Below are 17,936 nucleotides of genomic sequence, written 5' to 3'. Positions count from 1 at the left end.
TGTGTATACATTTTTCTATTACGTACATTGTAGACACTTCAGCTGTAAATGACTGGAAACTACGTGGGAGTACAATGTGACGTTTATAAAAATTGTACGAACACATCACACAGTGAACATTGTACTTGAACATAGAAGGCCTATGACGTTATAAATAGTTTGTTTACGTACCCACTGTGTAGCCTGTATAAAGGGCTATCCTAGTAATAAATGAGAGGAGTTGTGTTTTTTGTGTGCCCAATGGGAGGTTTTATTAAACAGTTAGAGTACACAGCCACATATATGTAGCTACTGTAGTCTTCAATGTACAGTTCTTTGAAAAGCCAATTTTCAAAAGTAAAGTTTATATAACAATTATAGTTGTAAGTAGGGCATGATGTAAACAGATGAGTGTTAAGTACATGTCTGTATAGCAGTTAGCAGCTACATGTACACAATGTAGTTACAATTGTGCTAACACAAGGTTGTGGTTTTGAATCCAGCAAAGCTAACCGCTGATTTGACTGATGACTAAAATAAGTCTTTTTGTTTCATTACTGTACAATTCAATGATTATTTGTGCAGTTCATAACCATGGACGTTAAACCAATGTTCATAACCATGGACGTTACACCAATGTTCATAACCATGGACGTCAAACCATGTCAAACCAATGTTCAAAACCATGGACGTCAAACCATGTCAAACCAATGTTCAAAACCATGGACGTTACACCAATGTTCATAACCATGGACGTTAAACCATGTCAAACCAATGTTCATAACCATGGACGTCAAACCATGTCAAACCAATGTTCATAACCATGGACGTTAAACCAATGTTTGTATTATGAGAAAGATTGACTGTTGACAGCTTGGTGTTTACATAAATTTATGTTAAATATTTAATTAAATATTTTGCTTTGCATCAAACTTATGGAAGTACAGTATGGAAATAAACCTGTACTTGAATTGAATTAAATTGATTTCCCCTTAGGGGAGCTTTGCTAAGTTCCCTTGTTGGGAAGATCATCTAAACTATGGAATAATCTCACTCTTTGACCAGTCACCCATTTGTTTACAATTGATACTTTCTAAGTTTAATTTGTATTTTACTCACTGTGCATTTTTTGCACTTATTGTAATGCGCAGTAGAGTAGATTCATAGGGGTGGGTGCGCAAAAGATAAATGTCCTTTATTAGTAATAAACAAATGATCAATCAAAGAAACACTGTAGACATAGTTTGACTTTTGGTTTACAATACAATGCAAAATTTATAATAGTTATTTGTAAACACTGTAGCTGTAAACGATAATTATGTGTACAATATGAAGTGTATGGGTGCATTTGATAAACCCCGGTCTGCCCCCCGGTACATTTGAAAAGCTTTGGCGTCATTCCATGGGCTCACCCCGGTCAGCCCGAAGTGCCCTGCTTGTGGAACGGGGGTCACTTGGGGCTGGCCCAAGCCATGGCGTCGTTCAATTAGCTCTAGTCAGGGGCTCCACCCGAATGAGCACCACGGGTTCGACACAGGGAAGCTAATCGAACGCACTCTATACAAAACAGTTACCCATCAGTTGTAAACAGTAGTTGTGTATAGTGCTGGGCGAATAGTGAAATTTTGTTATTCGGATACCGCTGGCCAACTATCCGAAATTAACCGGATATTCGAATAGTTTTTTCGCCGCTAGAGGGCGCTATTAAAAAAAAAAAAAAAAGATCTAATTTTAAGATGGCGATTTGCATTTTCTTTTGATCGTGATTGACTCTACGTGAAGGAAAACCTGTGTAATCTTTGAACAAATTACGTCAGAAATGTCATTGTTTTAACTTTTCACGGAGGTGAGCATAGTTAAATACTTAATTTATGCTGTTTTATGCTGTCTTAATAGAAGTTTCATAAGGATCCAGACAAAACATTCATATCAGTTGTCGCTCGACGTCCACGGATATTCGGATATTAAAGAATATCCGGTTACTCGGTTGTAATTACAGAACTATCCGGTTTGTTAGGTATTCGCGCCCATTGTGGATACCCGGTTAAGAAAAAAAAGGCATTCGCGGTTACGAATAGGAAAACCTATTCGCCATTAACCTGATATTTGAATAATTCCCCCAGGCCTAGTTGTGTACAAATAATGTGCACTTTGATTCACTTCTAGTACAAAACCCAGTATTTATTACCTGTTCATGTGCACTGATTCCAACATTTATTGTCATTAACCACAGGCAGAGTCTTTCTCAGCTTCATTAGTCTCTCATCTTAATTTATTGCATGTAGGAAGTACAAATACATGGAAACATCTGCAGATATAAAAGACAAAATGAAACAATAATATTTCCTGAACAAACATTCATCAGTGATAGGCACATTAGATTTGTACGTTGAGGCAGAAACCAGGATAATAAGCTGATTTAGTGGTGAAGAGTTACATGCCTTATCACGACTTGATTTCCACATGCACTTCAGACATTTCCCGACACCAGACAAAAATTTACAAAACTAGGCACTCCTCGTTCTCAAAAAAAGAGAAAAGGCATTTAAAAATAAAGACTTGACTGTAGCATCATCTTTAGTACATGTATCGACTGGAACCATTCATACTGCTTAAAGCAGAAAATAGTGCTTTAAATTTTTCTGCTAAGCGAAAGCATTACTAGTCGTAGCTTATGGCAAGCATAATTTGTTGTGCTTACAGGTACATATATAGCTCTGTTTTGTGCTTTTAAAGCAGCTCTCAGCGAAATTGGACCTTGGCGTGATATCTTCAAACATTCTTCATAGACTTTAATTGACAGGTTGAGAAAATTAATACAGTACTTACTTTTGGAAGTTTTTGCCTGATTTGGGCATTAAGTGTCACAAAATGTTTACCAATGAGCAATTAATTTCTTTCTCATATTGTAGCATTTGTTGGAACTCTTCAGGGAATAAATGAAACTGACTTTTGTTTTAACATGGTAGTTGGTTATCAGGACAAAGGTATCTCAGATAATAAATCCAAAAGGTAAAATAAGAAGTTGTTTTTTAAAAGAGTGGCAATATTGTGCCTATATTGTGCCAATTGACAAAAGTGTTCCAAAATGCAGTTGAGATCTTTATCCCACAAAATGTTCATGGACAAAGGTCTTTTGAGTGACTTTAAAAAACAAGAACATGTGCCCACAAAAATGTAGAGAAAAAAATGTGTGTTGATTGAATAATGAAACAGCTTGAACGAAGAATACTGCCATAAACAAACAAACACTCACAGTGAAGTGAAATCACTACTTATACTGAACATTTTATTTTGGATGTTTCCCTAGAGAAAAAGTACAGGCTTGATAAATGATAATGAACAGTCAGAATTAGTTTATTAGTTTCGCTTTCAGCATGAAGTGCCACCTCCAATCCTGCATTCTGCAGTTATTTTTTCCACAGCTGAAACACAGTTAAAGTTTAAAATAGTCATCTGATCATCCCCACAAAATCACTGATTGCTTTTTTTGATTGACGGAAAAATAAGTTTCAGGTCTTATACTTCACGGAAGTAAATAAGGCGATTGCCCTCATGCCCCCTAGTTCTTGCCTTGATGCCCTTGAAATGCTCCAGTAGAGATTTGCTATTTCCTCTAAGGGGCCCTTTCCAAGAAAAAAAGCCTTGGTGCCCTTGTCCTGTCGAAAAACTCTTACAGGCCTGAAGTTTGATAATGGTGGAAAAAAAGTCATCGACACAAAACCATTTACTGAAACCATGAACACCCTACATGTACATGTACATGTAGGCTATGTAGTAGGACGACAGTGGTGAAGGTGTGAAAGGAGTGCAGGCCTGGAATTTCATTTGAGAGGGCAAGGCCATTTTCATTTTGCAAAGGGCATTTCCATTAGAAAATTCTAAAGTCTATATGAAACTTCTGAAGGGACACCAAGCCCAAGACCATTGCCTCTACTGTGGCCTCTGTGTAGTTATACTAGGAAGATTGAAGTGATGTCCTCGGGATGTAAATGTATCCAGCATTCTGAGATTGGATGTGGATCAGTGGCTGTGGAAATGCCTCTGGGGTGTAGACTTGTTTACTAAATGGAACACGGCAAACTTTGCAAGAACTAGCTCACCAAAAGCATGCCTATGTTTACTTTCCCTTATGACCACAGCTTCCTTCAAGCATAAACAGGCTGCTTGAGCGGATTTGAAATTTGACAGGGTTTCTATTTTTAGAACACTATTCATTCTTATTAATATAGCGCATCATTGTAAGTTTTGCCAGTGGCATTTAAATTGTTTAAAAAAAAATACAGTTCCTTAAAACTTTTAAGGATCTTGTCATTTAACTGAGTAATATAAACTAGATTAGTTATAGCCTAAACTGTCTGTAGTTCGTGTTATGTGGCATATCCTTGACTTTTGTGTAATTTTGGTCAACAAAAAATGAAGCAAGAACACATACAAAGCCAAATATTGAAATGATAATAATGACTCAGGAGTTGCATTAACATAACAAGCAAAAGTTAACTAGGGATGTTTTACCCTTTTTCATTGTGTCAAAAAATATCTTATTACTGTAGATTACCAAGACAATAACAGTGTAGCCATGTTTTGGGTCTTTTTAATTAAATGAGTGAAAAGGGGCGTTCTGGCTAGTGAGGATTTGTTTTCAGATACATGTTAGCCTTGCTCAAGGCAGTCGAATTATTCACTCCGAAAAAAGACCGCCGCTGTATAAAAACCCAGCCGTATCCACTGTGCGTAAAACCCAGCCGTATTCACTGTGCGTAACATCACACGACACGATGCCCCCGTACACTATCCGCATGCGGAGGCCGTCAGGCCGACAGCCTTGTAGGATCTGTGTTGAAGCCACTGACCTCATTACTATAATAAGCGAAGAGTTCCCACGGTCAGCTCATTACCATAATGCCCGCGAAAGACGAGACATGTTTACCTCACACACCACCACCACGGACGCATGATAGGTCCAAAGGTCGTGATAAGGGAAGTGCGTGATTGGACGTCAAAATGAATAATTCATTTGCCTCACATCCTGTGTTGTCTGATAGGTCTGACGAACGATATACATATTCATGAGCTGCATACTAGCATATCCTCGAGCCCCCCCCAATTTCGTCCACTATTGGAATTTTTTCAATACAACACATTAAAACGGGAAGATACAGATCCGACAAGGCTGTCGGCCTGACGGCCTCCGCATGCGGTTAGTGGTGTACGAGTGCGATGACTTGTGTGAACAGTATTCGTGCGATGTGACAGTGTGTATACGGGTGGGTCATTCGGTGTGATCGCACACACCATGCACAGAGTATACGGCGGGTGGGTTTACAGCTGCGTCTTTTCGGAGCAGTAATGAGACTGCCTTGAGCAAGGCTAGATACTAGTGCTGGGCGAATAGTGAAATTTTGTTATTCGGATACCGCTGGCCAACTATCCGAAATTAACCGGATATTCGAATGTTTTTTTCGCCGCTAGAGGGCGCTATTTAAAAAAAAAAAAAAATTTTTTTTTTGCCGCTAGAGGGCGCTGTTCGTTTGTGAATGGGATGTTATGGGTGGATTGATATTAGTTTTAGACCAGTGTCACTCGGTTCATTCATAAAAATGACCGGATCTAATTTTAAGATGGCAACTTGCTTTTTCTTTTGATCGTGATTGACTCTACGTGAAGGAAAACTTTTGTAATCTTTGAACAAATTACGTCAGAAATGTCATCGTTTTAACTCTTCAAGGAGGTGAGCATAGTTAAATACTTAATATATGCTTTTTTATGCTGGTTTAATAGAAGTTTCATACGGATTCCGACAAAACAATTCACGTCAGTTGTCGACCGACGTCCGCGGATATTCGGATATTAAAGAATATCCGGTTTCTCGGTTGTAATTACAGAATTATCCGGTTTGTAAATAGGTATTCGCGCCCTATGCGGATATCCGGTTAAGAAAAAAAAGGCATTCGCGGTTACGGATAGGAAAACCTATTCGCCATTAACCGGATATTCGAATTATTCGCCCAGGCCTACTAGATACATGTACCATTCCTTATTATCCAGGTAATCCATATAATCCTCTACATAGTAAAACATATTCAATACAGATCGAAAAAAGTCGTAATAGCAGTTTGAATCTAGACCCAGTAAATGAAACAAAAAAAATATTAGTCATTTAGTACAAATGTAGATGTTAACTTTATTTTTAAAGTAGTACAGCGCCCCTGTTACTGGGTCTATTTGAAAACATGCAATAATCATAAGTCTCCATCCTCCCATCGCTCTGACTGGTTGCGTCACGACTGTTGAGAGGACGGGGGATTACGATTATCGCAACTATTAAAATAAAAGAATGATTTGTTAATGATGTCTGTTGTTCGGGTAAGACCTTGGGACAACAAAGTGGTAAGATTGAATAACAACATACTAAAATTGAAGAAGTCAAAACCCCAAATAATTAATACATGGAATTAGTGACACTGTGATGTGAGTGTGACACACACTGGGTGGACGGTAGTCAGTAGTCACAGAGTCAGTCAAGTCAGTGGTTCGGGTACACCTCGGCCAAATTTCATAGAGCTGCTAAGCACAAAAATTTGCATAGCATGAAATTTCTTCTTTGATAAAAACAGGATTACAAAACAAATTTCTATTCGTTGCATATTGCTTGTTACTGGTATTCAGCTGTTGTTTGCTTATCCCGAGTATCACATGGAAATTTGGTTGGTAGTCCAGTTTTTATCAAGGAAGAAATTTCAGGTTTAGCAAATTTGTGTGCTTAGCAGCTCTATGAAATTGGACCCAGGACTGTTGAGACAATTTCAACCGTTCTGACAACTCGACGATTCAGACAACCCCCAACTGAGAGAGTCACGTGTGCAGTGAGACTGAGTTAATCGGAAACATTGGTGACTGGTGGGACTCCCAATAATCATGGCAATAAATATTAATGATCTGTTCTAAAAAATATATAGGCAGATTACTCCCAGAACTTTAATATAAGGTTTATCGCGAATAGCAAAACATCAAGAGAGGGCGCTGTTGGTAAAGGTATAGGCGTTGCGTGCGCAAGTCACAGAAACTGCATAGAAACTGCCCCATATGCCTTTCCATAACGCATTGGCATTGCGGTCCTGAATCGCGATTAACCTTAATCATGCTTGATGGATGAGGTTTGTTCCGTTATCATCGTCTCATTCATGAAGATGAAAGCGGAATGAACCCCATAGTTCTAGGACCAGGTAGGAGTAGAGGCCGATGTCACGTCAGTTTTGGTTTAAAAAAAGTTACTGCCATGGCCAGTCATCTGTTCATTGCATTGTGACACATTGTGTAAACATAACGGGTACACGGAATTGGAGAGAAAAACTGCTCAATCAAAGATGTTTGCATTCTTATAAGTTCGTATTTCTGATGACCATTAATGATAACGACAGATACTTTGGAAGATTATTTCAATGCCAGAGTTTCCTACAACTCAAATCAAACATATATTCTCCTCTAAACTTGTCTATATAAAGTTAAATACGTGACTTACAAATCTACCTTCTTCACCGCTCACTCAAGTTCCGTCAAACGTACTTCACGTAGTTCCAGGAAGTGTTTTGTGCACGGTGTGGTCGAGCCAGGAGGGCCCCACAGCCAGCTATTTTTTAGCCAAGTTATTTTTCAGGTCAAAAATAAAGTTTTGTATTTCTTCTGAAATTTACACATCTAGAAATATACACATTGATATTTAATATTTAATATTTTTAAACTGTATTACAATCGCTTAATTGTTTTTATAAGGAATGCTTTATTAATTTAGTATACAAATAATAAAAGTGTGGTATGTACTTTGTGAAAGAGGATAATAATAGTTTATTTATTTCAAGAAGCCTAAAGGGCCTTAGACTGTTACCGCCCTGCGTTAAACGTGAAGGGCTTGCACCAATGTAAAAACGTATGGAATTGTTTTTGCGAGAATCAGGATACCAGATCCAGAATTTTGACGGAATTTTTGTTTTGATTTAACGTCTGGACTGGAAACGAGAAGATTGATTGGTTTTGTCGAAGCGAAGGTTCTCCGGCATCGATACTCTCAGATAAATGGTTTGTAAAAATGATTTTGTTTTTTCTGTTGAAGAAAGCCAATAATAAATAAGACAGCAATGCATTTCTTTATAATATAGGCCTAGGCCCAACACAATCATTCGTTGATTAATTTTTGTAATCAATCAAATTAATAAATAGGGGGATAGCATAGATGCCATAGTAAAGTAGCCTCAAAACATTGATTAAATTTTTATTTAAAAAAGTGATTTGTGTTGCTGAATTGAAATATTGGGAAAGGTTTCGGAAAAATTTTACGACCTCGCCACCAACTATCACGCCATTGTCCATGGCTACTCCTAGAACTATTTCGGTTTCGTCCGGCTATCGTCTCCCGTAACCTCATAGGTTTATATCTCTCACGCGTTCAACGACCCATGGTTCAATGAATTTCGGCATCAGGAATCTCTCTTTTTTTTTTTTTTAATCTCGCCAAAATTAGGCTCTATGTGTCCTTTGATGTATCAATGTGTATTCTTTTGACCAGAGAATCCACTCCACAATCTCAAAAATTGTTAAAAATGATAAATTCTTACCGTAATTTCAGATTCCCTATCTACTGTACGTGTTACTCCTCTGCCAACATTAATTGAAAATTACCCGACCTCGTTTTGCGAAAATGCGTCACGAGAGGGCGGGTACGATCCGTGATTTGTGTACAAAACATACACGGAACCACGAAGCTCGCACAGGGTACCAGTATGTACACTTTTTGCACACAGCCGTTTACATACTGGTACCCTGTGCGAGCTTCGTGGTTCCGTGTATGTTTTGTACACAAATCACGGATCGTACCCGCCCTCTCGTGACGCATTTTCGCAAAACGAGGTCGGGTAATTTTCAATTATTGTTGGCAGAGGAGTAACACGTACAGTAGATAGGGAATCTGAAATTACGGTAAGAATTTATCATTTTTAACAATTTTTGAGATTGTGGAGTGGATTCTCTGGTCAAAAGAATACACATTGATACATCAAAGGACACATAGAGCCTAATTTTGGCGAGATTAAAAAAAAAAAAAGAGAGATTCCTGATGCCGAAATTCATTGAACCATGGGTCGTTGAACGCGTGAGAGATATAAACCTATGAGGTTACGGGAGACGATAGCCGGACGAAACCGAAATAGTTCTAGGAGTAGTCCATGGCCACCACCTTTTCATTTGTTTGTTTGTAAAAATGAGTGAAAACGTGGCTGGCGTGATACGGAAAGTTATCCATCCAATTCCAATCAATTCAAAGTGTTGAATTGAAGAAAGATTTTCACTGCGTCTAAGTAAAAATGTCTGCTGAGTCAAAAAGGAACTGGGGAATGAATCTTGTTGTCTCTAGTCTTAGTGTTAGTGTCTTGGCATTGCCAATGCCATTGCTGCTGTCCGTAATCACGTCAACTCTGCACTGAATCTGACTGAGTGACTCTGTCTCTGACTATATTTTTTTATGTGTAAAGTACATGTAGTATATGTACTGTCTTCTGTTCTGTGGCCAAGCAAGTAAGGATTTAGCTTGGCCACCGAGTGAAGTGGGGCTACATTTTGTATCAAGTGATCTCTCGCAAAGTATCAAAGAACAAAGAGGACTTTAAGTAAAACAACTTACAACAAGGGATCAAGCAAGAGGGTAGTGTTACTGTTTAAATGTTTACTACATGTATTGCAAACGAACTGGTAATGGTATTTATTTTTTAGTAGTCAATTCATAGACCATGTAAAGCAACTTAGCATGATGTGTATTTTTTATTTGATTTAATGTTTGGACAGAAAATGTAGTTCCCTTCATTTATATTAACTTGATTACCATTACTCATTAACTGAACAGTTTTATGACTTTCTTTTGTTTTTAGCACAACTGTAGCTGCCACTTGTGGTAAAGTCTGACACTGACTGAGACATGGCAGAGTCACAGAATGTCAGTGCCTTGCCCATGCCACCCGTGCAGTACATCAACAATTACACCGATGAAAGGGTCAAGAATGGTTCCGCACCTGCACCCCCAACACAAGTCAGAGACAATTACAACATGTTTGGGGCAGCCTTTACACCCAATGATGTCATCATCAGGTCATTGGAATCACAGAATCTACGTCGGCTTCACCCTAAGGTCTTTGATCACCGGAAGGAACTAAAAAAGATCAATCACTCTATTCTGTTCAACTTCATAGACTTGCTGGATGTGATGGTCGCAGCACCGGGAAGTAAGAAACGGGAGGAGAAGATTGATGACATCAAACTGCTCTTCATCCACATGCACCATCTCATCAATGAGTTCCGGCCGCACCAGGCTCGTGAGACACTCCGCGTCATGATGGAGGTGCAGAAGAGGCAGCGACTGGAGACGGCCGAACGCTTCCAGAGACATCTGGAAAAAGTGACAGAGATTCTGCAGAGCTGCTTTGGCTCGCTACCAGACAACATGGGACACATTGACAGTAAGATTGTCGCAAGGATGGAGCCTCAGCCTGAGGAAGTGAAAGTGACTGCTGAAGAGGAGACTAAGGAGAAGCAAGACGAGGTCAATGGACAGAAGGAGGTTGAGGCCACGTTTTATCACAAGGACAAGCTGATGTGCAATCTTGTGGATTCAATATGAAGGATTGATAATCCGAAAGCCAACCCACCCAGAACTGCACTCTACTGGTTGCTCAGGTTCAATCCTCTAACTTGTTACCAGTCCCTTCTATCAGACATTTGAATGCGTTGAAGAACAAAATGGTGCTTGCCAGGGAAAATGTTAAGAACAATGTGGTACATGTTGGCCTTGCCTTAGGCAACCACCAGTTAAATGTCAGGTTGCGAATTATTCATTTCAAATTTCTGTTTCGCATTCACATTCGCAGGAAGTATGAACCAGAGGTAATTGCCTGCGCTGTCTCCGTGAAGTACATGTATCAGGTCTTGGTATGACCTACATGTATGTTTGGGCTGTGGCTTATGGCCAAGGATTTACTGATTCACAATGAACACATTCCACATTGTCTTAAAAGAGAACATTTAAAAAATATGGTGCGTTTAATGAATGCGTTTAATGAATGTTTTTTGTTAAAAGCTTCAAACCAAAAGTTCAAAATGATGTACCGGTACTTACTTTTAAACAGGGATCAGTATTATAAGCTTTGAGAACAAAATTTCTTGCAAAATAGGTAATAATGTACTATGGTTGTTTTTCCCATTTATCGGTTTCCATGGGGATTGAACAAAAGAGAAGCTTAGCATAGAAAAAAGTTGATTCTGCTTAAAAGTTCTTGCAAATACTTGTGGACTTGTGAAAAGCAATGCAGACCTTTAAAACTTGTGTTCATCAGTCTGGTCGGCGAGTGAACTCAAAAGGTCTTTAGGCAAAGATCTTGAGGGTTTTAGAACCATTCAATTGTTTAATTCCTATAGCCTAAATGTAGATTTATACAATAGAACTAACTTGTGAAAAAATCATTTCAAAAGGTGGTAATGTTTTGAGATATCGAAAATCTGGAGCAGTTTTGTTCATGCAGGAAGAATAATTAGTAATTGGAATACATAATCTGAGAAACATTTCTGGCAGTAACGCTTCTCAAATTCAAATTTTGGGGGATACCAAAAAAAAAAACTTTTTCCATAACCACATTGTTTCAGAGTGAAATGCTTCTCAAAACGTTTATACTACGTTGAATGCTGCTGTACTTCGTACCAAATAAGTTTTTATTTTACAGTTGGGCCAGTAATATGAAGATTGGACAAGTCCAGTGATTTTATGGTTATCAATTGAATAGGCCTCATATTACCTCATTGTGTATTACATGTATACTGTTTCATGTGTACATGAATCTCCTTTAAAGACCTGCTTGAACGAAAATGTCAAGTCGTAAACTTTGCTGAAATTCACTTAAAATGTTTTCAAAGAATAGAGAAATCGAGTCATATGACTATAAAAAGATTTCAATTGTGTAAAAAAAACAATCATTTTGAATGCCCTTATTCAGCGCTTTTCTGAGAGATTTGCGAAAAGCCCTGTTACGTAATCACTCTCAAAACGTCATCTCTGGGAACTCCAATTTGTAAAGCCGCTTTGTTGCAGCGTGGAGGCATAACAAAGCAAGCTCCCGGAGATGACGTCAGCGGCATTGTCCTTTGACACGCGCTCTCAACCGCAGAACTGTTTTTAGTTTTTCAAAACCTTTAGGTTGGGGCCTGATTTTTTAGTTGATAATTACGAAAAAATTCAGAAGTGTACACAGATCAAAATTACATTAAAATGGTGAACAAGTGCATTAAAAACAAGTTAAAATACCATTTCAGTTGAAAACATTCTGCTCGGGTAGCTGTTTAAGCAAAGTGTATTGGCTATGAATCTGATTCAATTCTGTATCGAAGTTTGCATACACAAACATGTAAGACAAAAAAGGTACACCTAGATCTTAATTTAGTGCTTGTTCACCTCATTTTGATGCTTGTCTTGAAACAAAGCTTTTGTCCCAGTAAAATTTAAGCTACAAGCCAGCTGCGGTTTTGCAGAATTTTCCCAAATTCGATTCCTGTCTGCAAACTAGTAGACTTTTTCATCATTTTTGTTGACAAGCAAAACAAAATTTGTATTGTATAGATCAAGAAGTTGGGCAAGGAAGCTACATGTTTGTATAGCCCCCCCCCCTCAGCATGTGCTTTCAGTAAACATCAACATGTAACACAAATGTAACCATTGAACTCATTAAGAATGTTGTTTTGTAAGTACAACTACAGAGAAAGGTAGAGAAACATTAAAAGCACATCAACTAAATGCAGAAAGTGAATTTTGTGTGAATGTTTTTGTTCTAGCATTTTTCTCTTTGTAATTATGTTCTTTGTTGAATACTCATATGTCTTGCGCGTATGCAGCTTGCAGCAAGTCCTTTTTTCCGAACGTAGTTAGTGGGAACGAGTTCGGAACTTTTTGTGTGCTCTCGGAACATTCCGGCACGGTTCGCGACGGTCCCCCACGCAGCAGGTTTGGGGAGTTGTTACATAAGAGTGGACTAACCACTAGGACTTGGTTGTTAATGATTTCATGTCTAAAAGATGCAAGTACTGCTTCAGACCTCTCTATTTAAGTACATTTGTAGCAGCAGGTTTGGGGAGTTGTTACATAAGAGTGGACTAACCACTAGGACCTGGTTGTTAATATTTTCATGTCTAAAACATCAGTACTGCTTCAGACCTCTATATTAAAGTACATTTGTAGCAGCAGCAGGTTTGGGGAGTTGTTACATAAGAGTGGACTAACCACTGGGACCTTGTTTATATTTTCATGTTGAAAAGATGCAAGCACTGCTTCAGACCTCTTTATTCAAGTACATTTGTAGCAGCAGGTTTGGGGAGTTGTTACATAATAAGAGTGGACTAACCACTAGGACCTGGTGTTAATATTTTCATGTCTAAAAGATGCAAGCATATGCAAAATGACGTCATCAGGTCATTCTCGCTCGGGTATTCTCCGATGGGCCGAACCGCTGTGTGGAGTTTAGTATTTAGTGCCTTCCTTGAACCAAGCCTAGCTCTGAGGCGCCCTCTGTCGGAAGTTATCGTCACAAATTAACTACACAACCGTACGCAACTCAATGGGAAACTACACAACCATACACAAATTAATGGGAAATTACACAACCATACACAAGTCAATGGGAAACTACACAACCATACACAAGTCAGTAGGACACTTTACAACCATGCACAAGTCAATGGGGAAACTACACAACCATACACAACTCAATGGGAAACTACACAACCGTACACAACTCAATGGGAAACTACACAACCATACACAAGTCAATGGGAAACTACACAACCATACACAACTCAATGGGAACTACACAACCATACACAAGTCAATGGGAAACTACACAACTATACACAAGTCAATGAGAAACTACACAACCATACACAAGTCGATGGGAACTACAAAACCGTACACAACTCAATGGGAAACTACACAACCATACACAAGTCAATGGGAAACTACACAACCATACACAAGTCAATGGGAAACTACAAAACCATACACAACTCAATGGGAAACTACACAACCGTACACAAGTCAATGGGAAACTACACAACCGTACACAAGTCAATGGGAAACTACACAACCGTACACAAGTCAATGGGAAACTACACAACCATACACAAGTCAATGGGAAACTACACAACCATACACAAGTCAATGGGAAACTACACAACCATACAAAAGCCAATAGGAAACTACACAACCATACACAATGCAATGGGAAACTACACAACCATACACAAGTCAATGGGAAACTACACAACCATACACAATGCAATATGAAACTACACAACCATACACAAGTCAATGGGAAACTACACAACCATACACAAGTCAATGGGAAACTACACAACCATACACAAGTTAATGGGAAACTACACAATGGGAAACTACACAACCATACACAAGTCAGTAGGACACTTTACAACCATACACAACTCAATGGGAAACTACACAACCATACACAAGTCAATGGGAAACTACACAACCATACACAAGTCAATGGGAAACAACACAACCATACACAAGTCAACGGGAAACTACACAACCATACACAAGACAATCGGAAACTACACAACCATACACAAGTCAATGGGAAATTACACAACCATACACAAGCCAATAGGAAACTACACAACCATACACAATGCAATGGGAAACTACACAACCATACACAAGTCAATGGGAAACTACACAACCATACACAACTCAATGGGAAACTACACAACCATACACAAGTCAATGGGAAACTACACAACCATACACAACTCAATGGGAAACTACACAACCATACACAAGTCAATGGGAAACTACACAACCATACACAAGTCAATCGGAAACTACACAACCATACACAAGTCAATGGGAAACTACACAACCATACACAAGCCAATAGTGAACTACACAACCATACGCAATGCAATGGGAAACTACACAACCATACACAAGTCAATGGGAAACTACACAACCATACACAATGCAATGGGAAACTACACAACCATACACAAGTCAATGGGAAACTACACAACCATACACAAGTCAATGGGAAACTACACAACCATACACAAGTCAATGGGACACTTCACAACCATAAACGTGTCAATGGGTATGGAGGACGAAAAGTGGACATCTGGATTTCTGGTATCAGAATTACAGAAAGGCAGATTTTATGGGTTTTTTATATCAACTTTTCTCCTTTTCTTCTTTTCTGCTACCTGAAAAGCAGATTGAACGTTTTGTGAAAATGCATTTTCTACTTTCCTACTTCTCTGTTACGGACGAAAAGTGGCCGTTTGCTTTTCTGCTATCAGAATAGTAGAAAAGCAGATTTAACGTTTCGTGAATATGCATTTTTCTATTTCTCTACTTTTCTGCCACCTGAAAAGCAGATTTTACTCCGGCGGACGAAAAGTGGCCATCTCCTTTTCTCCTTTCGGATACCGGAAAATCATATTTTACCTAGGTGGCCGAAAAGTGGCCATTTGCCTTTTTTGCGTTCGTATTTCGGAAGAAGTGTTTTTGAGATGACCGCACATGCGGCTCGGCATCTCAAACGAAATACGCCGGTGGAGGTTTCATAAAACCGGTGACACGTTTGGACTTGTTCAATAAATCGAAACGTTGCGGAGCGGCGGTCCTTTGAACGCAAAAAGGCAAATGGCTGACCGAGTAAAATCTGCTTTTCAGGTGGCAGAAAAGCAGAGAAATAGAAAATTGCATATTCACGAAACGTTAAATCTGCTTTTCTACTCTTCTGATAGCAGAAAAGCAAACGGCCACTTTTCGTCCGTAACAGAGAAGTAGGAAAGTAGAAAATGCATTTTCACAAAACGTTCAATCTGCTTTTCAGGTAGCACAAAAGAAGAAAAGGAAAAAAAATTAATATAAAAAAACATAAAATCTGCCTTTCTGTAATTTTGATACCAGAAAAGCAGATGTCCACTTTTCGTCCTCCATAAATGGGAAACTACACAACCATACACAAGTCAATAGGAAACTACACAACCATACACAATGCAATGGGAAACTACACAACCATACACAAGACAATGGGGAACTACACAACCATACACAAGTCAATGGGAAATTACACAACCATACAAAACTCAATGGGAAGCTACACAACCATACACAAGTCAATGTGAAACTACACAACCATACACAAGTCAATGGGAAACTACACAACCATACACAAGTCAATGGGAAACTACACAACCATACACAAGCCAATAGGAAACTACACAACCATACACAATGCAATGGGAAACTACACAACCATACACAAGTCAATGGGAAACTACACAACCATACACAACTCAATGGGAAACTACACAACCATACACAATGCAATGGGAAACTACACAACCATACACAAGTCAATGGGAAACTACACAACCATACACAAGTCAATGGGAAACTACACAACCATACACAAGTCAATGGGACACTTCACAACCATAAACGTGTCAATGGGTATGGAGGACGAAAAGTGGACATCTGGATTTCTGGTATCAGAATTACAGAAAGGCAGATTTTATGGGTTTTTTATATCAACTTTTCTCCTTTTCTTCTTTTCTGCTACCTGAAAAGCAGATTGAACGTTTTGCGAAAATGCATTTTCTACTTTCCTACTTCTCTGTTACGGACGAAAAGTGGCCGTTTGCTTTTCTGCTATCAGAATAGTAGAAAAGCAGATTTAACGTTTCGTGAATATGCAATTTTCTATTTCTCTACTTTTCTGCCACCTGAAAAGCAGATTTTACTCCGGCGGACGAAAAGTGGCCATCTCCTCTTCTCCTTTCGGATACCGGAAAATCATATTTTACCTAGGTGGCCGAAAAGTGGCCATTTGCCTTTTTTGCGTTCGTATTTCGGAAGAAGTGTTTTTGAGATGACCGCACATGCGGCTCGGCATCTCAAACGAAATACGCCGGTGGAGGTTTCATAAAACCGGTGACACGTTTGGACTTGTTCAATAAATCGAAACGTTGCGGAGCGGCGGTCCTTTGAACGCAAAAAGGCAAATGGCTGACCGAGTAAAATCTGCTTTTCAGGTGGCAGAAAAGCAGAGAAATAGAAAATTGCATATTCACGAAACGTTAAATCTGCTTTTCTACTCTTCTGATAGCAGAAAAGCAATCGGCCACTTTTCGTCCGTAACAGAGAAGTAGGAAAGTAGAAAATGCATTTTCACAAAACGTTCAATCTGCTTTTCAGGTAGCACAAAAGAAGAAAAGGAAAAAAAGTTAATAAAAAAAAACATAAAATCTGCCTTTCTGTAATTTTGATACCAGAAAAGCAGATGTCCACTTTTCGTCCTCCATAAATGGGAAACTACACAACCATACACAAGTCAATAGGAAACTACACAACCATACACAATGCAATGGGAAACTACACAACCATACACAAGTCAATGGGAAACTACACAACCATACACAAGACAATGGGGAACTACACAACCATACACAAGTCAATGGGAAATTACACAACCATACAAAACTCAATGGGAAACTACACAACCATACACAAGTCAATGGGAAACTACACAACCATACACAAGTCAATCGGAAACTACACAACCATACACAAGTCAATGGGAAACTACACAACCATACACAAGCCAATAGGAAACTACACAACCATACACAATGCAATGGGAAACTACACAACCATACACAAGTCAATGGGAAACTACACAACCATACACAACTCAATGGGAAACTACACAACCATACACAAGTCAATGGGAAACTACACAACCATACACAAGTCAATCGGAAACTACACAACCATACACAAGTCAATGGGAAACTACACAACCATACACAAGCCAATAGTGAACTACACAACCATACGCAATGCAATGGGAAAC

General features: G+C 38.9%; 2 protein-coding genes across 3 annotated transcripts in view; one reads left to right on the top strand and one right to left on the bottom strand.

Annotated features, from left to right (window-relative positions):
* The window catches only part of LOC139936152 (tyrosine-protein kinase TXK-like), a 34,533-nt gene extending 26,981 nt beyond the window's left edge, over positions 1-7,552 (bottom strand). Inside the window, exons 1-2 of one of the 2 annotated variants that reach the window (XM_071930896.1) lie at positions 7,502-7,552; positions 2,168-2,287 (exon numbers count right to left, since the gene is read on the bottom strand). The gene's annotated coding sequence lies outside the window, so the exon portion shown is untranslated. The remainder of the gene's footprint in view (positions 1-2,167; positions 2,288-7,501) is intronic. The other variant, XM_071930897.1, reaches the window with a different exon arrangement.
* A 377-nt stretch (positions 7,553-7,929) lies between these two features.
* On the top strand, positions 7,930-12,801 carry LOC139936151 (mediator of RNA polymerase II transcription subunit 7-A-like). Its single transcript, XM_071930895.1, has 2 exons — positions 7,930-8,055; positions 9,897-12,801. Exon 2 carries the CDS (start codon positions 9,944-9,946, stop codon positions 10,640-10,642), a length of 699 nt encoding a protein of 232 aa, XP_071786996.1. The 5' UTR covers positions 7,930-8,055; positions 9,897-9,943; the 3' UTR covers positions 10,643-12,801.
* The last annotated feature ends 5,135 nt before the right edge of the window (positions 12,802-17,936 follow it).

This window comes from Asterias amurensis, chromosome 4 (genome assembly GCF_032118995.1).
Source record: "Asterias amurensis chromosome 4, ASM3211899v1".
Lineage (NCBI taxonomy): Eukaryota > Metazoa > Echinodermata > Asteroidea > Forcipulatida > Asteriidae > Asterias > Asterias amurensis.
The sequence above is the reverse complement of the archived record's forward strand: the minus strand, read 5'-3'. Positions and strand labels throughout refer to the sequence as shown.

What these genes read in the sequence shown, in the direction of transcription:
- LOC139936151 (XM_071930895.1), top strand. Translation starts at nt 9,944, where the DNA reads ATGGCAGAGTCACAGAATGTCAGTGCCTTGCCCATGCCACCCGTGCAG.